Consider the following 26,681-nt stretch of genomic DNA (forward strand, 5'->3'; position numbering starts at 1 on the left):
AACGACCACCTTGAAGGCCACGCTTCATCCACATCCACGGCACTGAATGAATTGAATGGCCATCATCTTGATGCTTCCTCCGTTCACGACCCCGACTGTGCCCGATGAGAACGAGCCTAGCTGCTGGCTGCTCTCACTCACTGCGCTGTGGGGCTACGGCTGCCTCTAGCCTAGCCTGCGCTCTGTGTGCTGCCGTTCGCGTTCATGCGCGAACTTTTGAAACCGTGTAGACAGACCCAGCTCGTGCTTTCGACAGTGCCGACGAAGTGTGTAAATATTCAAGGAGTTTATCCCCATGCAAAGTACTAAAGTTACTGCAAACATTTGAAGTTCAGACTGTTTGTTCCCAGACTGTATTCTGAGGATGAATATCCGATATAACTGGTATATGAGAGATGTAAGTATCATGTGGCTGGGTTTTATCGTTGTAAATTTATGCATTCATTTTTGTCCTCCGATCCGCTCCGGACCGCTGTAACAGATAGGCACACTAACAGCATGGTGGTAGTTTCTACCTCCATGCTAACAGTTACATTATACAGCTATTAAACGGTCATAATTTTACTGACTGTATTTAGAGAGTGGGTCTAGACTTTAGTTTAACCTAAATTCTAAAGTCTACACTTTTACAGTCGAAGTTTCGATTGGACTGTGTATTTCTTTACAGATTCCATCTAGATTCTAGATATTCTACCCCTACCCGGTAGGCCCTAGCTACCTAACGATTCTCCTAGAGTCTAACATAGTAGAATTTAGAAAGATTAACACTTGGTAACAGGCATTGTATGTAACCCACGAGACAGCTCACTGCTGCCGCTGGTATTGCTGGCCATCTCATCAATCATTTGCCATTGCATTGGGTCATGTTTGTAATTGAACCTTGAACCCTGAAGTAGTAATCCCTTTCTGGCTTTCAGGAGCTCCTTGGAACTATCCCGGTATGATAGAAGCGTTGTGCGTCAGTGAGAGGTGACATAGTGATTAAATGTCACTATAAATTTCTATGTCTATAAATGTACAATAAAAGTGACTGTGCATAGTGCAAGTAGAATACATGCCTCTTTGCTTAGACTTTTTTCTAGAGCATGTGTGACCCAACAGGAGGATGCATCACTCGGAGGACTGGAAGAGCAGCCTCTCTCAGTCTCTGAAAGTAAAATGTCAATCATACAATGAATGGGCTGGTAATCGCGACCACAGGTCCTGGCAGATGGTTCCAGGTTCTAACACTAAAACCGCTCGCGGGGAAAAAGGAAAATTTGAACACATCTATGGTCACAGTTGGGATTACGTACTTGAGCTTATGTAATTATGTAATTGAGTTAATAATAGGTGTCTAGTTTCAATCTCTTGTTTGTAGTTGTATTTAGGGTAGTCCAATGCCATAGAAACAAAGATCCTAACAAGGTTAGATGGCATGGCCCAAGTATTTGCAATAGTCTAGTAATGCCAACATGAACAATGACCATGGGCATGATGACAGATTCAACTTTACTTGAAAGAAAAGTCGCATTCATTAGATGAAATGAAACTTCACTAGACTGTAGTCTTCAGTTTCAGATTGTGCAGGCGCAGGCAGCGTATGCTGGGATTGCAAGTGAAGAAGGAGTTGTTTTGAGCGACGTATTAAATAAGGACAAGAAATTTTCAACTTTGACAATTAACAAATCTGTGTTTTTTAATTTTGTTCACTCTCAACACTTTGTCTCTGTAGCATGAATTCACATGATCAATAGTGTACAAAATATTTCCACATTTTTATTTTTGTGCTGGTATCATGATGCAAGAAATTTCACAGTGAGCAATATTCCACGATTACAATATTAGGCTTGAAGATTGAATATCAGTACACAGTTTCTTTGGTTTCTTTCTTGGTCAGGTGTTTCGATGGAGGACTGGGGCCAGTGTTGCCTGGTCACTGCTGCTCTTGCCACCAGCGGTCAGTCTTTATGTCCTTCTGACCCACCTTGATCTCTTGCACCCTTCTCGTTGGATTCTTGGTGAGTTTTTCAACCTTCACTGTTGCAAAAGTAATCAATTGCTAATCCCAGTCAACCTCTGTATTATGAGATTTAAATATGATGGATTGCTTTGATTAGCTATTGTATGCTCACAAGTTCTTTTATGAAATAGATGTGTGAGAATTGACTTTAAATTTGATGAATGGCTTTAGGACTTCAAAATCTTACCACTTACACAAACAATAGCTTTTCAGTGGGCTTGTTTCTCATAAATGTGCAATAATTGTAGTGAAGAGTGCTCCAAACTTAAATGGAATGAAATTGTACTTAAACTTGCATCTGATGCCCAGTCTAAAACTGATCGGTTGGTCATTACATTTATCAAGCCACATAAGAATTACAAGCTTCTGGTTATGGTTTCTTCCATAGGAGTTTCTACATGTTTTCATCAAAAATATACTTCCACGTAACTAACTAGCTCAAAATATCAATGGCAATATGTCATTACACATTGTCTCAAACAAGGGAATATGATTCCTTCTTAAAATTCTAGAAATATGCTATTTCATCACTTTTCCTGCAATATATTCCAGTTTCAAAGGAAGTAATATATTGTATGATTTTGTTGTATTTTATTTTCTGAATATACAGGATGTCTTCTCTCTTGCTTTTCTCTGTCTGGTATTGCCTACATCACCTTCATCGTTTTCTGTGCTGCAATCGTGTCCATTCTGAATGCTTTCTCATACTCGTGTGAGTAATGAATACCAACTGAAATAATGCAGTTTATGAGATCCCTTTTGACCCTTGAGTTTTTGCGAGTGTACAATATGTCCCCAAAAAAATTACAACGGGACCCCCCGCTTTGATATCTTTAAAAATAGTGAATCAATCTAAATACAAAGTCAGGGTATGAAACTATAACTCATTCCCTACATATTACAGAAAACCCCATTCGATTTGCTTCAGTGGTCAAAGATAAATGAGGAATTTTGTAGAGGATGTCGGGAATCTCTTTTGTCCAAGTTCACGCGCTACAGCATTAAAGTGCTAAAATTGGACAAATTAGACTCATGACATGCTTTACAACAATCTACATTTCTCTGTGACCGCTTAACCAAATTGAATGAGGTTTTCTGCAAAATAGAGCTAAGATGTTATATTTTAAGGCCCCGAAGTAGCACTTAGACAGGTCGATCATTTTGGACGTTATCAATTCGAAAATTTGATTGTAATTTTTGAGGGACATACTGCAGTATGTCCAACAAAAAATACAATCAGATTTTCTCATCGATAACATCCAATATGATTATTTTTTTCAATGCTACTTCAGGGTCTTAAAATATAACATCTTAGCTCTATTTTGCAGAAATCCCCATTCGATTTGGTTGGGTAGTCACAGAGAAATGGGGATTGTAGTAAAGCATGTCATGAATCTGATTCTTCCAAGTTTAGCACTTCGATGATTTTGTGTGTAAACAATAGACAGAACTTGGACAAAAGAGATTCCCGACATCCTCTACAAAATTCCTCATTTTTCATTGACCGCTGAAGCAAATCGAATGGGGTTTTCTGTAAGATGTGGGCAATGAGTTATAGTTTCACACCCTGAATTTGTATTTAGATTAATGCAATATTTTTAAAGATATCATTGCGTAGGGCCCCGTTGTAATTTTTTTTGGGACATACGGTATGTATTTGTCACATGCACACTGTGCAAAATGTACTAGCTCATGATATGTAAAAGCATTTGCTGTTAGTGTTATGTGATTACAGAAAGAAAAACAGAGTGCATTTAGAGTTTGTAGAGTAGTTTTAGAACAGATCAGTGATGAAGGAATATTGTGTCCAGAATTTCAACCCCCTCATAATTTTGGAGACTTTAGCATAATCTTCTTGTGCAAACTATTCATAATCATAGGTAACCATGAATGGTTTGAAAACCCAGTAGCATGTGGATTCATGGAATGAGAAGGCTGGCCTGGCTCCTTATATTTGAGAAGGAAAGGAATTGTGTACAGCTATATCACTGATTGCTATACTTACGGCCAAAGAATCTTGACCAAAGTTGACTGTTACTGATGAGCTTATGTTTCTGTGTGCAAATTCGACAGGCACTTTTTATGGTTTTCAATTGTACCCTGGTGGGCAGTGAATGAAGATGAACCGCCCATGTTTCCGCACCCTAGCTGGTCTTTAAAGTGTGTAATACTTTGTTTTACCCCTTTCCATCTCCCTCGTAGAATATTATTGATAACATAAAGAGACTACAGCATCACTTCTCCTTATGAGGAGATTTGAGGGTGCTAACCACATATTGTTTAAAAAAATTGTGATTGTTTCCTCGCAGTGATCCCACAAATCCACAGGAACCGGCTGTCAATCATCCTGAGCGTCACGCGACCAGGCCGACTCCTCCATGCGATAGGCCACACCCTCCTAGGCGGGCTGATAGGATGGGCGTGCTGCAAGCTGATTGGTGGACGCTATGCGGCCCTCTCTATCGAGTGCAAGAACCAGGTGGGAGCACTGTGCTTGAATGACCGTCACCTGTTCCTGGTTCTCTTTGCTGCCTATTTGGTGAGTTGATTGGAATATCTACTATTGCATTGGTCTCTAGCACTTTTGTAATAAAAATATCAGAAACATTCATAAATTTTGTTAATAATGGTTGCACTTTGGAGTATTTTTGGGAAAAAAAAACCATATTATGTGTGTTTGTTATTCAAGCCTTTATCGTATAATCTACACCAATAGTTTGCTAATTAAAATGTTCCACCTTGTTGATATGTATCAAATGGAGTGGTATATGATGACATTTCAATGTCTTTTAGGTGGAAGCAGCATTTCTCATGCTGTATCATGCCTTATTCATATCTGTTGTAAAAGTAATGCAAAATTGATTTTCAGCCTTTACCATGATGTTGCCCATAGTTGTTACCTCCTTGAAAGCCTGTGCCATTTTATCATCATGTTTGTCATGGAGGTGATACCAAATAGACTTTCAAGCCAGGCAAAATTGAATTGCCACAGGTACTGCTTTGAGTCTATTAGATAGGCAAATTTCAAATGTCTTTTTAAAAATCTTTTTCCACAGGGAGTGGTCTATAGTGTGTCTCATTTTCTTCAACGTTCAAATCTGCTGACATTCAGTATCATACAGGTAAGTGAGAACTTTTTATGAAACTCTGGTTTACTACAAACATTTTCATGTATTTTGCTATTCTTTATTAAGAAAGCACTTTCTTGTTAGAGCAAATGGCTTCGGGATATGTGAAATAAAAGTTCTTCATTGTATGTTTATGATATGAAGTGTCTGCTTTTTTGCTGTATATGTGATTTTATTGTGACTTTCTTTTCCCTATCCATGTAGCAAATGAAGTTCTTCCAAGTCAAGTCCAACCTGCTGCCGTCCCTTGCCAGCAATGCGCTGGGATCCCTGAGACTGTGTGCCTACTTCTACCTAACGTTCTACTTCCTTGGTGAGTGTTTGACCCTGAAGAAATAACTTCCCTTCTGACATGATGTGATGTTTGAATGTCTGTTGAACCTTGAGTAAATTCAATCTATTTTTTTTTTCATCAAAGTGTTTTTGGTTTGGCTTGCATTTATTGTCCTGTGCAGAGGACAGAGTGTTAGTCTTAGAATAGATAAAATAGTGTGCTAATAATATGTGACGTTTTTATCAGTTGTGTCTTGGACAAATATGCATCTTACCCAATTAGCTTACTGGCATTAGCCAAAGTGATAGATGCTGTAGTCCCAAGTAGGCATATGTATGTGTGTTTGTCTATAACTATTTAGTATGGACCTGCCATTAAAAAAGTAACTCATTTTTTAGTTTCATTCTACCAGGTTAAGTATTGCTCTTTATTGTTTGATCTTGCTTCGTTTGGCCAGTTTGTGTGCGTAGATTTCCTTTTTCACTACTAGTGTGTATGTGCATTTTTCTCTCTCTTTGCATTCCTTCTCTTCTCTTTTAGTTTCTTTTTTAATTATTTTTTTTTGCTCAATATCTTTCTTGACTTGTGATGCTGCTGAACCAGTTGTGCCTCCAGCATTCTTTTCACTCTGTCTCCCATTCTGCCTCCTACAGGCTGCCTCTTGAAGTCCTGGCTGCTGACCAACCTCAGGCTTTATGAGTTGCCCACCCCAGTGGACTCCATACGAGGTCTGCTGGACATCAGGCTCTTCTGGCAGGCCTGGCTACTTGGGACCCTCCTGACCCACTCATGGAAGTCTGCCCTCTACCTCTTCAAGGTCTTCAATACTGAGGTTAGTCTTGCCATCCCCCCTTCAACATTTTTGTTATTTATGATAAATTGGTAGCGGGGCAGATATGTAGAGGGGTATCACCTGGAAAGAAGCAAAAAGGGCAACCCAGAATCATGTCCAGTGGAGGATTGTTGTTGATAGCCTATATGCTCCACTACGGAGAAAGGGACAAAACGAATGAAATGGGCACAAACAGTACACCCCCTTTAGAGTCTCCCAAAATGTAGCACAACCTGAAGAGGTAGTGCTGTGTGCTGTTTTCACGCCAGACGATTGGGACTCTGAATGGTCACATGAAAATCTTATGAAAAGGACACAATTTGCAAGCGATAGCTTGTCCGTAGTGTAGCTTGACGACTTCAACGTATAATTGTAAGGTTTGTATGAGAACACTCCTGTTTACAGCTCATATAAAGCAATAATTTAATTACATATTTAACATTAACATTTTTGGGGATCTATATCTGAGATACCTTTTCTTCCCTACCTGTTTTCCCCAGGTCTTCGAGTTTCCCATAGAAGCAGCATTCAACATGAACCAAGAGATGACACTGCACAGAGCCCTGGGCCAGCGGGGGATTCCCCTGGTCCAGCACCTCGCCTACCAGGATCTCAGCCTTCTGGCAGAGCACTCTCCTGTGAGGAGGAAGCAGATCTTCTCTCTCAGCCAGCCAGGTGAGGCTAGACTCAAGTGTGCTCTGTTACCAGGGAGAACAGAGGTATTGATATTTGCCACTAGTCTCTTATCCAAGCTGCAGGGCAGGGGAGGCAAAAGTTTTGTGTGCTTTGGGCTAGAGGAGACAGTAAGACTATAATGCTTTGTAGCTAAGGGGTACAGTGGTATTCTTTTGACTAGGTGCTAGTCTATCATCCAGGCTCTTAATGTGGGCGAGCTAGGGTCAAGTTATCCGGACTGCAAGCCCTTTTCCCTTTTGAGCCTTCCAAGCATCTTTCATTTTGCGTCCATAGATGTTATAGGATATCATTCTAATATGCAACGCTGCACTCTGGCATTGGTCTTACGGTCCCTGTCCAGTCAAACCCACTGTCGGACCAGTAACCTTTTCAGGAATTGACCTGTAAAAAATTGAAACTCTGGGTACCTACTGATCCGACAGACAGGTTGGACCAGTAGAGAAAATGAGTTAGTGTGCAGCCCTATATTGCAAATATGTTCAAACTTTTTTGTTCACACACTGAATGCATTCTGCAATTAGTAGTCAGAATGTTCCTCAAAAATATCTGTAATAATTTTTGTAGATGCTCAAGACATTTCATGGTCAGTGAAAGAAAACAAGAGTTGATATTTATGGAAAGTATTACAAATGGCCATTAAGTGAGTATCGTTATAGTTTACTTGTGGTGGTGTTGGCACTTGGGTTGGCTTTCATGCCATGTTTAGATGTCTTTGCGACGTATTGGGAGGTGGCACCACCAACCATGCCAATGGACATTCCAATGTGTGACTATAGTACCAGAAATTGTATTTCCCCAAGACTGCTGCCTTTGATGTACATTGAGACCTGACTATTTTGTCGCAGATAAGTTCAGTGACCTGTAGATGACTAGTACATGTAATGCCATATACTGGGATTTCAAGTGTGTCACCATGCTTTGACCGATGATTGACCACAGGTGGCCATCCTCACAACTGGAACAGGATCAGCATGGAGTGTCTGGACCTGCTTTCCTCCCTCACTGACCGTCTGCTCATCCACCAAGAGAGGGCAGCAAACGGACTCGCCAAGGAGAAGCGGATGTTGGCTGAAGAAAAGAGGAAGCGTAGTGGTAGCTTGAAGCAGAGGGGTGAGAGAGACAAATCACTACTCTGTAATATTTAAGGAAATACATGTATGTTTGTATTCTTCAGACATCATTCACCTTGTATTGCTTTTAATGAGCTCCAATACATTTCTGCAATGGTGATACATTGAATGTAAGTTTGTCATCCCAAGAATAGAAATTGTTTCAGTAGCATGACCTATTGTACTTCTAGTGGAGAACAATTTCATCCATCTTTACCTCACCTAGCTGATGAGTCTGAAGATATTTTGGCACAACTTTTAATAATCAGGTGCCTTTTTTAGCAAGGTTCTTGTATTGAGGCGGGTAAATGGAAATGAATGTTTTAGTGTACTGAAAGAATACACTTTTGAATACACTCAGTGTAAATGTGTTAGTTTATCATTTCATAGAGACCCTCTGTTATATGTTTCACTCAATATCTGTGCTGCTGTAGGTTCCAGTAGTTCATACTACACAGCCACCACCCCACATGAGCCCCGCCAGAGAATCACCAACCTCTCCACCACCAGCATGACCACACCCGTCCAGGGGGGCTACTCACAAGGGTGTGGTACCCCCTACTCACCAGCAACCCCTAGCTGGAGCCAAGCCCCAGTAACACCAGGCCAGGACAGCGTGCTGGTGGACCCTCCTGCAAATCACAGCTACACTCCTCTCGTCACATCAAGAAAGCCGATACGAGACACCCAAAGAGGTAGGGGCAACAGAGGTTCAAGCCTGGACGCCTCTTTGCACTCTGTAGTGTGCTTTGATTAACCCATCTGGGGGATCACTGACATTAAATTTCATTGACATCGCATGGAGTGTAGTTACCAGTTGTACTGATAGAGCTTATATGCGAGTTCGACACACTGTAAGGAGATTTTTGTGAAGTTTTTTTGAAATTTAGGAGCTTTTTGTGGAAATTGAGGACAACGGACATGCGTTGGTTTTATGTCCATTACAGTGGTATTTGAACGTGTGCGCTCTGCATCCTTTGTTGGGATTTTTATGCATGTTGTACATGTTCAAAGTTTCCAAAACTATTCTATCAAATTTTGATCACTGTTGACCTGTTTGCAACTGACCCCCAATCCCTCATAATCATTGTGATTTTGTAACAGCTGATCCAGTAAACAGTGCCCCCTACCCGCCCCGCCACCGCCTCCTGCTCCTGCCCCGCCCAACAGTCCTACGACAGCTGGTCCTATTCTGCTACTTCGTGGATCCATTCCCCGAGGCAGACGGTCGTGCTCTCTTTACTGATGCTCAGCTGCATATCTGGGCCTTGGAGGGTATGTGGTGGACAAATGATTTCATTGCAACTGATTGACAAATTGCCCTACATCGATGTAAATAAGCACTGAATTGATCAGTGTTTTAGTAGTAGCCATGATAAAAAATCATGGGCGTACATACTCGAGCAGGATTCGAACCTACGACCTCCTAATCACCAGACAGGCGTCATCTCCACTAGACCACCGAGCTTTCGCCCGAAAGCAAGTGTTGGTTCTAATCCTTATAGCATGCAGCGGGTACTGCTTTGTTATTCAAATTCATGAATTTCTTCCGTCAAGATGTTTTCATTGCAACTTATTGACAAATTGCCCTACATCGAAGTAAATAAGCACTGAATTGATCAGTGTTTTAGTAGTAGCCATGATAAAAAATCATGGCCGTACATACTCAAGCAGGATTCGAACCTACGACCTCCTGATCACCGGACAGGTGTCATCTCCACTAGACCACCGAGCTTTCGCCCGAAAGCAAGTGTTGGTTCTAATCCTTATAGCATGCAGCGGGTACTGCTTTGTTAATCAAATTCATGAATTTCTTCCGTCGAGATGTTTTCATTGCAACTGATTGACAAATTGCCCTACATCGACGTAAATAAGCACTGAATTGATCAGTGTTTTAGTAGTAGCCATGATAAAAAATCATGGGCATACATACTTGAGCAGGATTCGAACCTGCGACCTCCTGATCACCGGACAGGCGTCATCTCCACTATCATGGCTACTACTAAAACATTGATCAATTCAGTGCTTATTTACGTCGATGTAGGGCAATTTGTCAATCAGTTGCAATGAAAACATCTCGACGGAAGAAATTCATGAATTTGAAATGCATTTCAAGTGCACAGTCACTGTTCAAACTCATCAGCACATGTTTGCAAAGGAGATTCAGTCTGAACTGTGGACTGAAACGCAAGACGAATTCTTCAAACAACTTTCATACTTCTGATAAATTGCTAATGTGTGTTTCTTTTGTGATTTGACATAGAGTTGTCTTTGATTTTGTACTTACACCACTTGAATAAAAGTTTATTTCATGTTCCTTATTTTAACAGTGTTTTAAGATTCATAGCATACAATATGACAGCTCACATGTGTTTATGACACTATGTACATGAGCAGGATAAAAGATAAACGAGCATGACTTGCATGTGAATCATATTTGTAGAGCTGAAATAGGGCATGATTAATGACTGATTATCATTTTCCTTCTTCATCCTTGTCAATACCAGCATTGTCTTCTCTAGTGGCTGCCTCCTATCTGGAGGATTCCTTTGGAGTTGTCCAGTCATCTCTACCAGATATTCTTGCTGAAATGCTTGCTTTGCATAATGTAAGTTTCTATATATTGCAAGATAGTCCTCTGGCTCATGCACAGAAGTGTAATAATAGTGAACGTTACATCTGTGACACAAACGCCAAGACGATGAAGACTCCCTGGGTTGAACAACAGAAACAGCTGTGTGGCACATGTGCAGAACATCAGATTTGGCCAAATTAGCATAGTCTCAGCGTTCGCGTCGCAAATCTAAAGCTTGCTATTACTGTAAAACATGAAATATTCGCGGCACGAAATTTTCGCGAATTGGAGCCGACGGCCTTTTTCGCGGCAAGAAATTTTCGCGAATTGCCTCTTGCGTTCAATGCATATAATGTAGATAAGAAATTTCGCGTGCATTTTAATTTCGCGAATCTTGGCGCTCACGAAATTCGCGAAATTAAAATGCACGCCAACATTTCTCGTTTTACAGTATGTAAACAGCAGAGGAAAGACGTCAAGGTGTCTGTCTGAAGCTGGAGAGTCTACACTGTCCTATTTATGGGAAGCAGCTTCATCGCAGTAGTATTACTCCAGAGACCCTCCAACCATTGTGCCCAAGGCATTATAACTGGCTAGATTGTGATATTGTGTCTGTATGATGAGAACCATGACGTTCTCGCATCTCATTAACATGAGGGTATGTGCCTGTATGCGTTGTGAGCATGCTCAGCTTTCACAGACATTATTCACAACTAAATACCTTGACAACATTGCATAGCAAAAATTATCTTAATGTACATTGTAAGTTATGGTAATAGGAACCCAAAGTGAGTCATTGGTAAATATTCATCTTTTATTGCCCCGTCATGTTGTAAACCTGCACTGACTTTCATAGTTGAACTATTTTTAGATTTTCAACTTCTTTTTGCCTAAACGCTACTCAGCTTTACCTTTGTTTTTCAGAAATTCAAAAGATATCCAATGCACACATTTCCTGTAAAATACATTTTAAATAAATTCTTGCATCATTGATGTACTAGTATATGTGTCCCGACTGTAGCACTGGGATGTAATTCTCGCTATCGCCAATGACGTAAAAAGTACCCGGATGTTGATTTAAGCGTCATTTACGGTGCATTATGGGATAGTCCGGTAGCAAAGTCACTTCCGTTCGTACGCGCGTGATACGTGACAAATGCTATTTACACACACAACCGACTGTATTCTACGTGTACTTCCGGTTTTCTCAATTTGAATTACAGCTTTAATATGATTTGAAATTTCTCCATTCTTAAGAAATTGCCGTTAATACAACTATTGGTTGTTGCTGCGAAGCTGCCATGTGTTGTCCGCACGACAATAAATGAAAAAAATCTGCAGAAATAGGACCCTTACTGGCATGCGAGACGTGACGTGGCAGCGTGGGTGAAGTTTGCGGGTGACTCCACAGCGCAGTATACGTGCACGCGCGACTTACTAGTAGTGGTAGTAGCACTAGGTAGTAGGCCTAGTGCCTACGTACATTGTACGTACTTACTTGGAAGAAATTGCTTCGGAGACAGGATAAGTTCGAGATCACTGTTCGTTCCCGATTGTGTTCGCGACATTTCGACAGAGAACAAACAAAGAAAAAAGATGGGCATTCCATGACGATATACTGTATATCCAGGTGGGTGAATATTTTCCAGCATATTTTCCGCGTATGCAGAGATGACTGATCTGTGATGTGCACATCGATCGCATGATCAAGCAGTACGCTGTACCGGTATGTGTTAGCTTATGCGCTGCGTGCAGTGGTGCATGTTATATACCTCATAAGTGAGATTCGTATCACTCATTGGTCAAAAGTATATCACGTGACAAGGTGTAGTCCCGTCTATCTTGCCTTAGGGTTTTCATGTAAGTGATAGAAAGGCAAAACCCTCGTGATAGAAAGGCAAACCCCTCGTGATAGAAAGGCAAAACCCTCGTGATAGAATTCGTAAACCCTCCGCGACTTTTGTACACATAACAAGCACACTAGACTTCGCGCGCGGTGTCCGCAACCCCTCCACCCACCCACTAAGGACGTTCACTACGCGCATCGTATTTAAACACATGCAAAATCATCGCACTAGCGCGCGCACGGCAGGCATACGTTTACGTGGCATGGTGATCGAGCGCTCCTCCGTGATTTGAAGTGAGCTGGATCAAAGATCGTACACTTTGCAATTAGAATTTCTTAGGATCCCGAAGCAGAGACAAATCTCAGCATGTTGAAAATATCGAATTAAAAACACGAGCGACGGGAAACTGGATGTATACTGTAATCTTCTGCCAAGATTTTATGCAGGAGCTCGCCGAAGGCCGTGTGACTGTGAGTGAGTACAATGTACCGTGCGTATTGGGTAGTACGAAATGCACGAAAACCATGCCAACAAGCGCAGTCTGTGGCCTGATTTTAGGGCTAACGTTTAGGCCTAACAGTTAGAATTTACTTCTTATTTGCCTAGCCCTAGATCTTGGTTAAGTCTTAGTAAACGATGAGGTATATAAAACAGATATTAACTGCTCTGTATTCGGATGGTGGTGGAAATTATCACTCCCTCGGTGCTTTTCATACCGACCCTTCCATCACCCCTCGGCTAACGCCTCGGGGTGATAGAAGGGTCGGTATGAAAAGCACCTCGGGAATGATAATTTCCACCATCATCCTCATGAGCAGTCAATATTTGTATACTATTAATGCAAGGCCGGCCGCCGGCGGGGACTACAGTGTACGAGTATGACAGGCCTGGCCACTCGCTGGCTCGGGCGGTATTTTACAGCGGCCTACTGTACTAGTATCCGTGGTCGGCGCTGCGCTATAGGTAAGGTACACGTACGCGCACGCTAGGGTTGTGCAAATTATGCCCCGCGCCGGAAGTGCCCTTGCTACCAAGTGCACTAAATCTTGACGAAAAAACCACATCCGGGTACTTTTTACGTCATTGGCGATAGCGAGAATTAGAAGAAACTCTTCTTTCTTTCCAACCTTTCAGGCGTTGGAAAAACTCTTCAAATTGCCAACTCCCTTGACGTCACGGGAGCCACGTGAGCTGAAGGTCACCAGAATTGGCCCTGCCCACCCTGATGACCAGCTGCGCAACGACCTGCGGACGACTGTCAAGACCTCTCTGCATAGGATCACCTCAACGTTTGGCTATCACATAAAGTGCGTAGCTTTGCCCCGACACACTAACATTGCCACTGGCCTGCTGGACAACGCAACCCCAGGATAACCCAACCCTGGACAATATGACCTAGCCGAGCTGTCCAGGGCTCAGGTCGTATTGTCCAGGAATTGGGTTATCCAGGGTTGGTTAAAAAAAAAAATAAGACTGGTCGTTCAAGGCTGTCATGTTTGAAAGTGTACCAGGAGGGAAATGATTGTGCTTTGTATGTCTTTACACATCGCGTAAGGCATGACATCTATCGGTCTATCAATATATTATGACCTCTAACCTCTTAACCCTTACTGTGCTTTATGCTGACTGGCATGTCCGCCGGAGTGCTCGCTTTGCTGATTGCCACAGATTTGTGAAAAGTAGCTGCCAGTGAATAGAGATTACCTAATCCCCTTAGATCCTATTTGTCACCATGGCCTTTCTGTTGGACTGAGGCAAATTGATATGCCTGAGTGGGCTTGCTAAATCACAATTAAGTTTGAAGGAATTACTGGAACACAGCTGATCAAAAAACATGGCATGCTGCAGCTAAGTGTCAGCATGACTCTAAGACAATTACCTTCTGGACAATTTCCCCAGACCCTCCCCCTGACCCTAATCCCTAATCCTAATCATGACCCTGATCCTAACCCTAAGCCAAAATCTAACCCTAAACCTAACCCTAACCCTAATCGTTACTCTAACCGTATCACTAACCTGTATTTGGCTGGGGGTAATTGTCCGGAGGGAGGCCTGGGGTAATTATCCTGATGTGTTCATCACATAGAGGGTGAACAACGAGATTTTTCTTCATTCCTCTTCCACCTCACAGGAGTGTACCTCTTGCCCCAGAGTACCGGAAGCAACTCACAGAGCTGATGGAGTACAAATTATGATACCAGAGGACATCACCCTAACCTGCCAGGCAAGGAGGACGTGTTTGACATGACAGTAAACCTTAAGAATTTTGCGCATCACTTCTATCGTTGAATGTTTTTGTTGGTGCTGAGATTTTGTTTGTGGAGGCATGCTCTCACTTTCAGTGTGTCTGACTGCATTGGACAATGTGAAAGTGCTCTTGGTAGATCCACCCCCAGTAATATGTGCAGTCTTACGAGAATGTGCGGACATGTTTTTAAATCAGCTGAAGACTTCTCTCGACCTACTTGTACAGGTGGTCTTTCAGCACAGTGTGCTTCCGAGACAGCTCTCATACACAGTTCTAAGACTCACGCTGTTCTAAAATGGGTCTTAACTGCAGAGATCAATGTTGCTGCCCAAGGTATAATTTTGCATGGGCTTGCTAGACTGTTCTTGTTGGGCGAGGTAACAGGGCACCAAGTGTCAATAAACAAGGAGAAATTTTGTGCAGTCTGTGTGATCACTGCTGATAGCATTGCACTCTTATATTTCAAGTGTGAATGGGTCTCAGATGGACAGACTTGACTGGTCAGCTCCACTGCAGATGAAATGCAGACAGTCTGAGAAGCAGACTACCATTTTCATTTGTAGATAACCTATGCCAGTGAGATCGTGCGAGTGCACGTTTATTATTTTGGGACAAAGAGACATACGTATGAGTTTTGTTGTTGCAAGGAGTTCAGTGTCCCTTTTGAGAATTGAATCATGTTTTGTATCATGTTGACAGATTCATTGCAGAAAGTGTGAAATATGTGATATTTCAAACAGAAGACTTGAGACTTGAGAGGAGCTTTTGAAAAGCAAGTGGATTATGGCGTGTTGTCAAGACAGTAATTGTCACTGTAGGTTATTTACTAATATTCACATTGTTACAGTTTTCTTCCATATGTTAGTTGTCTTTTGCTGAAAGGTTCACCATTCTTTTTTCTTGTCTTTTTTTGTTTAATGTTTCATGCCTCCCCTCAAAAACCTTCCTTGAGGGGTAAGTTCACAACTAAAAACTAAGTCATATGCCCCAAATCACAAGTGTTTAGAGATGACCTGTAGCCTACATGTCAAGGTTTTAACATGTATTGGAAAGAATATGTATCTTACCCCCATCCGAGATGGGAAGTCACCAACTTAGATACAGATATTTTACTTCTTTCAGAATCGCCCTTGTGGTTCTCTATTGTAAAATTCAAAATATTGCGCTCGTAAAATATTGCAGTGTGTACGGTAATTTTGCATTTTCTCAGAGACTCCTACCCCAAGCACCTTCTAATCTGGAGATTCTCCCACCTGAACCCCTAGCAAACTGAAGACTCCAACTTGATGTGCGCAAAGTCCCTTGGGTCAATAGGGTTTTTGATGCTTTCTTGTGCTATCTCAAGTTTATTTTTCAACATACTATGGCACTAATTCATTGAATCACTACATAGTCACTATGTAGTGATTCAATGATTCAAATCATATATTTTGGCTTAATAAAACTTCATTTCATATATCATATGCAGATACTATTCATGCATGCATATGAAATTAATTTACATCTACAAAACCATACAAGCGGGAGAAATCTAATCTCAAGCGGGAGAAAGGGAGATTTTTCGGTGGGAGATCTCCCGTCGAAAGCAGGCGAGTTGGAGTCTCTGTTTTCTTTACAGAACAACCAATTGATGCCACAGTGATAATGTTATTGCGTGTAATGCGAGCAGAAGCCACTGTATATTGTAATTTAGTCAGACATCACTAGATTATAGTAAGGTGATTCTTCAAACAGTCAGTGCCTGGGATTTTTTCTTAATCTTCATCATCATAGTATAAATTGTTTTCAGATGTATTACTGCTTTGCTGTTGCTATCATGTTCATTGTGGTTTACAAAGTGAGCCAATGTTTTGTATGTGTTACATTTACCAGTATGTGAATTATAAAGTTAGAATAAGATGTAGGTATAACTTCAATAAAGACAAGCCTGTTGAGAGATCATAAGGCCACGATGGCACCATTAAACATGAGACCATTAAGATCAAAGATGGATTTATTCACAGGCCTCATGTTGATGTGCATTTATTTTATCTGTTCACTTCATATCGCTCAAATCTTACAGCATACTGGTAAATTGTCATGTGTTCAAGGAAGAAAAAAAGGTTCAACATTGACTGCAGATGTTGCTGCTCTTTGTGTAATAAAACTTCGATTAAAAAAAACCTAAATACTGTACTTGCAAACATAATTTTTGTTTGTTTCTCTTTTTTGTTTGGATGTTTTTGTTGCTGTTTTTTGTGTGTGTGCATTTAAAGAAATCATGACATCACACCTGGTGAGAAATGTGTTTTATATGCTGCCATTACTGTCTGTCTCTTTGGCATGGCTAAAAGAAAGTAAATATTCACTTTACATACATACATACATGCATACACACACACACACACACACATATATGTACATATACATACATACAAACATACATTCAGTATACACATGCACACTCACACACCTATATACAACTATGCATCTACTTGCATAGGTGCCAGAATGGGATCGCCTTCTTTAAGTGATGCATTTGAAGAGAAAAATAAAACAAATCACATAGATACATTACCCTGTGCAATATTACTACTTCATCAGATCTTTGACTGTTGTGAACTGTTACTGATCTGGCCTGTAATGAAAATGAGATGCATGACAACAGATGCCCCTTAACAAATGTAGTTTGTATTCATGAATGCTTTTTGTTCATTTTGTGTATCGATTCTTTCTTTTTTTTTCACAATTAGATCCATGTATTGTCAATGTGTAACTCCTTATCTCTTGTCATCAAAAATCACCATCCTTCCCTTTGTCCATCTCCTCCAACTATCCTCCAAATCGTGAGAATGGTCTTGGCAACCCTCAGATCATAACAAAAGAAACCTGATATTGATTATTCGAGTACTATGTGTCAAAAAAGATTATGCAGGGCACTCACCCAAATACGCAATGCACTTACAGCTCTATCACTAAATCCTGTGACAATAAGCTTTGATACTGCGATTCTTGACTATGTGGCTCTTTAAGACACATGTATGGGAGGCTAGAGTTGGAGTTTGGAGTAAACTTACCCTCATCAAACAAATTTAGATCCGTAAAGCCAGTACAGTGTGAGAAGCAGTCATTAAAAGTGGATGATGAAGGCCTGTCCAGAGAAAGGTAAATTTATTTCTATGTACTAGCGAAGGAGATGAAAGGAGAAAAGAGCAAGTGAATGAGACGGCGGAATTTGTGTGTTGTGTGTATGTTTTGCTGAATAGCTCAGATGATATCTACATGTAAATATGTGTTTGTGTTTGTGTGTGTAATTGATGCAGACACACACATACACACATACATGTACATCTTATATTTTTAATGTATGACTCACTTCATGATAGACACATATATAGCAAATATAAAATATTTCCCTTAGGGGTAAGTTTTGTCATTCTATGGTGGTAATCTTGTTGCTGTTGATTTTGTTGTTTCTTCTTTTTCCCCTAGGCTTATCCCACTTATCCTGAAATACCCAGTGAGTTGCTACGCATGTTTTATCTTGTTCCTAATTTCCCTCCATTTCTTTCATTCCATGGGTGTACAATATTGTATTATAGGACACATTTTTGTCCAGCTGCAGTTATAAGCAATGGATCATAACATTTGGGATGGACATACAAATCTAAATCATTCCTAAATATTTTTTTTTTTTTTACTGCTTACTTTCTTGGTTTCTCTCCATTTTGCTCTGTTTCATCATGTAAAGTTATCAAGTGCTTTGAAATGACATAACAACTCCAGATCCACGACATCTAAAGTATCCTGTACACAGCTGAAAAAGAAATTTAATGCATTATGAGAGATGATCATAAAATGATGTACCAGTATGTATCAATTTGTATTCATAACAAACTTCACACTTAGTTCAGTACAAATATTAAAGGCAGTGATAACAGCATATAAATGGATTAACGGAATTCAAAACAGTTGCTCCTTTCCCAAATGAGACCCCTACCATAAATAACAAATTTATTTTCACTCTAAATTCTGCATCTACTTATGCTGCATATGAAGAGGTGGATATCCAAGAATGTGTCAACACAACCTCGTCATGCATTTGTATTAATTTTACTACCCTGCACACGAATGAACAGACTGCGACTCTCCACCACGTAGGCACAGCAAAACAGACAAAAATTACATTTCAGAGTACCACAAAGAAATTTCAGAAAATTGGTTTCAGATATCATATGGCAAGAAAGTAAATACATTTCAGTACTGCTTCATATGAATAATATGCAGTTGAATGGTTGTGCTGCAGTAATCAAATTATTGCTGTTGGGTGACGTGGCCTGACTGGTTTTTGTATTTCTAGTACATCATCAAAAGTCACTTATGATGTAACACTAGATTCAAAGTAAAAGACTGTAACTGTCAGAAGATTTTAGTAACAAGGATCTCACTGAATTATTGAAGTCTTCTTTAACCTCCACAGAGTTTGCTGACAGTTTTAGTTCTTCTTTGTTGTTGCTGTTGTTTTTATGTTCTTGTTCTTGTTGTTGTTGTTATTGTTGTTAAAATCTCTGTTGGCATTTGTGCTTGCTGAGTGAATGGTCAAAGCAAAATTTTGAAAAAACATGGCTGGACTACCAGACCATACCAGGGCAATTTGAATGTTAGCACACAATAAAGTCATTCTCAGGAAATTTGGGGGAGTTCATTTCCATTTCCAAAAATGTATTGGGCTGTCTGGTGCCACATCCTTAACTAAAACACAAACAGAGAGTGAGTAAAACAAGAGACCCGCGGGTCTAGCGCTCACCTGAGTATCGCAAGTTCACCTTTCACGCAGTCACTAATCTAAATTAAAATTTGACCAGGCATTCTCAAGTAGAAGATGAAAATGTACAATAAGGGCCCAATTTTTTAAAGATTCCTTAATTTGGGGGGATTGGGGCCCCCTGGGGCCCTCTGGGTGGGGCATGGTGCCCATTTTGATAAATTGAGATCCTGACCCCCTAGGGATGCTACCTGCCAAGTTTGACAAAAATCCATCATGAGGTTTTCAGGAAGAAGATGAAAATGTACAATTCAGGCCCCCCATTTGGACCCTTCCAACCACCCCCCCCCCCCCCCCCCCCCCCCACCCAAGAGGGGCACCCCTGGATCTCCTATGAACAAACTTCAAACTACAGTCATTAATGTACTCACTCATAATATTATCTCAGCTCTATAACTTCTGATTCTAGAGAAGATTTATAAAGATTCCTTCATTTGGGGGGTTTGGGACCCCTGGGGGCCCCCTGGGTTGGGCATGGTGCCCATTTTAACAAATTGAGATCCTAACCCCCTAGGGATGCTACCTGCCAAGTTTGGTGAAAATGGGTCATGGGGTTTTCAAGAATAAGATAAAAATGTACAATTTAGGCCCCATTAGGACCCCTCCTCACCCCCTCCCCTGGGTCCCAAGGGGGGCACCCCTGATTCTGCCATGAACAAACTTGAAACTACAGTCATCAATGTACTAACTCATAGTATTAACTTAGCTCTATCACTTCTGGTTCTAGAGAAGAAGATTTTTGCGGATTCCTTAATTTTGGGGGGTTTGGGCCCCCTGGGGGCCCCCTAGGTGGGGCATGGTGCCCATTTTAACAAATTGAGTTCCTAACCCCCTAGGGATGCTACCTGCCAAGTTTGGTGAAAATGGGTCATGGGGTTCTCAAGAAGAAGATGAAAATGTACAATTTAGGCCCCATTAGAACCCTTCCCCACCCCCCCTCCCCTGGGTCCCAAGGGGGGCACCCCTGATTCTGCCATGAACAAACTTGAAACTACAGTCATCAATGTACTAACTCATAGTATTAACTTAGCTCTATCACTTCTGGTTCTAGAGAAGAAGATTTTTACAGATTCCTTAATTTTGGGGGGTTTGGGCCCCCCTGGGGGCCCCCTGGGTGGGGCATGGTGCCCATTTTAACAAATTGAGTTCCTAACCCCCTAGGGATGCTACCTGCCAAGTTTGATGAAAATCGGTCTTGGGGTTTTCAAGAAGAAGATGAAAATGTAAAAAGTTTACGCACGACGCACGACGGACGACGCACGACGGACGACGGACGACGGACGACGGACGACGCACGACGCACGACGCACGACGCACGACGGACGAAGGGCGATCGCAATAGCTCACTTGAGCCTTTGGCTCAGGTGAGCTAAAAAGAGAAGAAATGTACATGTAGAATGCTGTTTCAATCAACAGTTGTCTGTGGGGTCTTCTTATTTGAATGTTCCCTATAATATAGAACAAATATTAGGATGGTTATATGGGATACTAATTCACTCTTGGTCAGAATCTAACATCTAATTGACGTGTTGAAGTAACTAATCTTGACACAATTGAATGTAAAATATATAGAGACATTTGTTTTTGTTCTTGTTTGGTGTGCACCAAATACAAGTGATTATCAAATGCAGAAAAAAAATACATATTTTTAATATCAAGCTTCACTTTGTTTTCATGCATTGTACCTTTAACTTTTGGCCAGAATAGACCACTCTTCCAGATATCTTCAAAGTGCTTTATATTCATGAACATTCATGGATCCCTGCTAATTTTGGTCCATCCAGATAAATGAATTTCATTTTGTATGCTTGAATTATTGCTACATCACTTAAGGCATGTAAGCACCAAAACACTGTTGTGAAATACATTATGTATATACAGAACCGACAATGGAGTATGTTATCAAGAAATATCAGTTTGGCAAGAGGTTAGCAATCGCTACATTGATTTGAATACAGTTTAAGATCAACATTTCAGAAAAAACAGTAAAATGAACTTTCATACAGAGATTCTGTAATATTGGTGAATTAAATGTTCTTACGCCTGTCTTCACATAATACATGTATTGAATTTTGTCCAGATTCTTAACACCGCAATGCACTAGAATGGGTAACAATAATCTGCTTCTTCTAACACATTTGCAAAACAAATTCCTTGGGATAGAGCTAGAGTATTGTACACATGTTTGCATTTGAGTTACAAAGAGTACTGTCTAGAGTGGTAGCATACATTTCAGTCACATGAATCATACAATAATAGCTGTACAATATTAGTACATGTACGAGGAAGAAAGAAGAATATCTTGTGGTAAGTAAATCTACTTTTCAAAGAAATAAATTCTCTGTAATTACGGTGGAGGGATTTGGATGAAGTAAAGTGCCTGCCCACATGCTAGTGCCAGTCTTTCACGAGAAAGACAGGTCAGGTAACAAAAGCTACTTTTAAGCGAAAGTCCTTCTCCGGCAAACTGTGCAGTTTCCTTCAGATCCAGTCCATCCAGTCGGTAACGAGAGAGTTTGTATCTGCATTCAGCTATTCGAGGAATCCAAAGGATTGTGAGGATGTAAATCCTGTCGTCCTCATCCACAGCGATAAACAGCTCTTCACCAAGACTCCCTGAAATGCTGTTCCCCCTCTGACCATCACAGTCAAAGACGGTCACTATACTCGGCCAGTAGGAAGCTGTGACAATCACTCCGGACTTGGTTGGAAACGCCAGCTCTGGTCTCCTTTCTGTTGTTGCCACGGTTTGTGCTAGTTTCCCAGATGTCGGTTCATAGACGTAGACTTGCTCCGTTCCATTTGCCACGAGGATTTCATCTGAAGAAGTTATGCCAAACTTTAGGCAGTTATTCTTGGTGGGGCACGTGATGGTGAACACTTCGAATCCATTAGGACTATAGGCGCGGATGTCGGTGAGATTTGAGCACGACAACAGCGCTGTTCCATTTGACAGGAAAGAAATATCTGGGTAGCACTGTTGAGGTATATACTGCAAAGGAAGAATGCTACCACTGGAATCAATCAAATCTATTCCCTCGGTGTTCATGCTCATGTATCCAAGTGCTACACTATCTTCTGACAGTGCTGTCATTGCCGAGGAATCTCCTCTCAGTGAAACTTCCTTCAAGACATGAAATGCAAAGATGGGAATGTTGACCAGCGCAAAGACATTTTGACCGACAGGAGCGACTTGCTTGCGACAAGCCCTCTCCTTAACTTCCGCTGCTGGACCATCATCGATTTCTTCCTCCAGAAGCTTGTCGAGCTCAGAGCACAGCGACTCGTGAGCAGCCAAGTTCTCTCCCTGTAAACTTTTTAACTCATCTGTATCCACATCTTTCAATAATCTGTTGATTTTCTTTATCTTTTGCTGATCTCGTTGCTTAAGTCTATCGAGCTCCCTATTGTATCCTGAATGTAGGGTCTCGATGTCATACAACAATGCACATTCCAGATCTCTGAGCTGCCGAGGACCACAGGCTTGTCTAACATCTGCTTTCAGTTTCTCCATGGCCAAGGCAATTTCTTGCCGCTTCTTTTCCACAATTTGGATATTGCTGTCAACACATAGCACCTTGTACTTACTTTCCTCGACCAGGGCATACACCTTGCCCTCTAGCTCCTCTTCATAGGCCATGCGATCAGTTGTCTCATGCTCGACATGGCTCGTGGGAACAGAACAACACTGCTCTGTCTCCTCAGCACTGGTCTTAGAATCCATTTTTTCTCTAGAGCTGGTTTCTCTGCATGAGGCACAAATGTGTCAATTCTATGCGATGTTTCTCAAATTAGTGGGCTAGAGAATACTCCAGTGTGCATGCACCACTAAACACCAAAGCCATTCACGACAAAGCATGCATATCGCTGATCATCTGCACCCTGTGCCTGCAAAATAAAAATACAATGCCAGAGTCATTACAAATAGGGCCTCCTTAAAAAAAAATGGGCAATTTGTTCCTAAAATCTGCCAAATCATGAAATCAATTTTGATACATCAAATCATATGTAGGACCCCATATGCCGGGCCATCGTGGGAGGTGTGTTGCATGTGCATTTGCATTCTTTTTTGTACTTCCTTCCAGCGTCAAATATTTTAAGAACTTTAACTAGACAGACATGGGAACTGTGGAACATATCACCAGGTACTTCAACAGACAAACAAACAAGTTCTGACGCTGACAATGAATTGCATGTAGCAACAAGATTTACATACCAAGGAGTGGCGTGGGCGACCGAGTGTCGGTGCCAGGCCGCACGCACTGCACTGCTCTGTTCAGCTCAGGACATTCACTCAGCTCAGTAGCTCTTCGACTTCGTTTATGGGAGTGATGTCACAGCCTATTTTGTTTCGTTTGGAGCTGTCATACGTCATTTCACTTTAAGTCTTTTTCCCCGCAAAAGTTACATGTCAAGTGTCTTGCACATAAGGGAAAGTGGAAGTTGGTTTCAGATGATGTGAAGAAAGCGGGTTGGCAAGAATGACCAGATACCATGTACGGTTGGGTTGGTTGGGCTGTAACCGCAGCAGCGACCCCATACGGACAACTACTGTGTTACAGCGCCCCGCGACGGGGTTAGTTGGGCTGCAGATCTACTATGCAGGCTGGGCTGTTGATGTTTACACTACGATCTCGGTCACGTAATGCATACGGTTCCGGGTTTCCCCTCACACGCACAGAACTCTTGTAAGAGTTCTGTGCTCACACGCTCACAGAAGAGAGTAGTCTAGATTCTGGACTTGTTTTCACTTTCCGTCATGACAAGCACTAACAGGCGGATATGTACGTGGGCACACTCACACACCCCATTTATGCAAGGTCACAATACTTGAAGACTACTAGTACATCATGTTGCGTTTTGCTTGTTGCACCATACCGACAGAAAAAAAAAAATTAATAGTCAGGAATCTAGACTAAAAGTTACGAAGAGGGAGCTGGAGACACACGCCTCTATTAGAAATTAAAACAACAACAACAACAACGGAGGCACACAGTTTTGTTTTGCTTTTTCTTTTTTGATGATGGGATCTGCATTGTAGGCCTATGTAAATATTATTTGATATTTATTATATGGCATAGGAAAACTTGCATGATTAATATGGAATGAACACAGTATAGGCCTACAATACAGCAATATTGATGAGTACTGGTAGGTGAAAAAAAAAAAATATATATATATATACCGGTATGTATAAAAATATACAGTATATAGAGTAACAAACTGGTACTGGTAATGCATTTTTGGTCAATAAAGCATGAGTTTATTCGAAAATATTTGGCGTCCTATGCTTTCGTCAGGAGTCTTGTCAGGCTCCTGAATCTGCGTAGGACGCTGAAAATTTGAGTCGAATAAATTCATGCTTTATTGGTCAAAAATGCATTACCAGTTTGTTCCTTCATTTCTTCTTCATGGAGTCAATACGTGATATCTCAACATGTTCAGTATATAGAGAGATATAGATAGGGCTGGCCTACCCATCCTAAGTCTATGTACCGTACCAGTATGATACTGCAGCTAGTGTAATTGCCGTTAGTAAGAGAGTGGACCCGTTCTTTTGTGGTTTTATTTCCTGTAACTTGTGAGGAAATCAACATCCATGCTACAAACCATATTATAGGTCCTAAACAGGACAGCTGGTATGGTCAATAATTATTCTTTTTCAAACTATTCAGTGTTCATAATCTTTTCAACTTATTCATCCAACCCATGCCTATCACCCATAACGTGTGTGTGTGTGTGTGCACATATGTAAATGTTTTTTTTTTTGTGTGTGTGTGGGGGGGTGCACAGTATCTCGGTCATAAAATAATTTGTTGAAACATCTATATGTTTATGTACATGCTAAAAAAAAAACACCAAACAGCAAAGAAAGAATAAGAAAACACCTTCCAAGTTTATGATACATCAGGGGACTGCATATTGATTTGTAAATTTAAAGTATTGTAAATGTGAGTAGGTAAGTTTACTTAGGAATAATGGCATGTTGAATAAGTAAATGTTGTACTACAATCAGTCAATAACATGTTTGCCAAGTTTGCCATAACACTCCTGCAGTAAGTATAAACACACATGTTATAAAACCTAAAGCAAACAAATGTGTAACATGCAGCACTGTGCTCATTGCAAATAGAACCCTACATGTGTATGTGGTGAACACTTTTTGTCCTATTACTGAAATATTTATTTACTGGTACAATGTCAATAGAACTTAAATATATATTAGGTTTGCCAGGGTTAACGGACAAGTTGTACCAATTTCTCTTCATGGATTTGGGTGTTTCTTTGTCAAAGATTATAGAATCAGAGATTAGTTCTTTTTTTTTCACAGAGAAAAAAATTAGAATACCACATTGAGAATAATACACTTAAAAAAGTGTTATAAGCTCTAACACTTTCACACACAGAAGGGGGGGGGAGGGGTCACATATGCTGCACACATACACTAAACACATCACACAACATGTATACAAACACATGTATACATTCACAATCACACACACAAATACACATGTAAATATGAACACTAATTCAACCACCTCCAAAATAAGACAAAATGATTCCCATTTCATGTTTTCAAAGAATATAACTTAATTGCATATAAGTACAAACACGACACTCCATCTACATATGAATATACACAAACAGTATGGAGGTACACATCGTATGTCAATCCAATTTTACTACAGCACCAGTAAAAAAAAAGTATAATAAGACAATATAAACATGGGCTACGTCTAAAGAAAGCTGAAGATTTGTTTGAAACCTAGGGTACTATAAGAAGTTACATATTACATTATTATATTCATTTACACAATAGGATATATGCAAACAGCTTCAAAATAGTTTGTATGACACAAAAATGGCAAAATGACAAAGAAAAGCAAAACACAATCTTGATTTCAGACCAGGGCTGCCCAACCTGGTGCAAACATAACTCTCCATTGTGTCTTTTGATATTGAATACCAAGGTATTGTAATATTGATATTTGTGACTGAAAGCCAAATAAATAGCAGTATAATAATAATAATAATAATAATTGTATAGCTAGGTTATATCAAACAGATAAAAAGGATACATACAAGTACTTATGTCTGTGCAGATTCCACATTCATAGTGCTCTTTATGTCTTGTATTTCAGATAATTCACAAAGTGGCAAAGAAA

General features: G+C 40.7%; 2 protein-coding genes across 2 annotated transcripts; one reads left to right on the forward strand and one right to left on the reverse strand.

The window, feature by feature from the left end:
* The first annotated feature begins 272 nt into the window (after nt 1-272).
* Nucleotides 273-14,658, forward strand: LOC139720046 (nucleoporin NDC1-like). Its single transcript, XM_071631423.1, has 14 exons — nt 273-397; nt 1,880-2,000; nt 2,613-2,714; nt 4,312-4,541; nt 5,059-5,124; nt 5,335-5,443; nt 6,058-6,236; nt 6,737-6,911; nt 7,872-8,066; nt 8,476-8,751; nt 9,146-9,316; nt 10,549-10,649; nt 13,598-13,770; nt 14,595-14,658. The coding sequence occupies exons 1-14, from the start codon at nt 365-367 to the stop codon at nt 14,656-14,658; spliced, it is 1,995 nt and encodes a 664-aa protein (XP_071487524.1). The 5' UTR covers nt 273-364.
* Nucleotides 14,659-21,862: 7,204 nt separating this feature from the next.
* On the reverse strand, nt 21,863-23,253 carry LOC139720205 (uncharacterized). Its single transcript, XM_071631570.1, has one exon. The coding sequence runs from the start codon at nt 23,237-23,239 to the stop codon at nt 21,863-21,865; it is 1,377 nt and encodes a 458-aa protein (XP_071487671.1). The 5' UTR covers nt 23,240-23,253.
* Nucleotides 23,254-26,681: the final 3,428 nt, after the last annotated feature.

The sequence above is a fragment of the Diadema antillarum genome, unplaced genomic scaffold (genome assembly GCF_040938485.1).
Source record: "Diadema antillarum isolate AM-2024a unplaced genomic scaffold, OU_Dant_1.0 scf00000010, whole genome shotgun sequence".
Lineage (NCBI taxonomy): Eukaryota > Metazoa > Echinodermata > Echinoidea > Diadematoida > Diadematidae > Diadema > Diadema antillarum.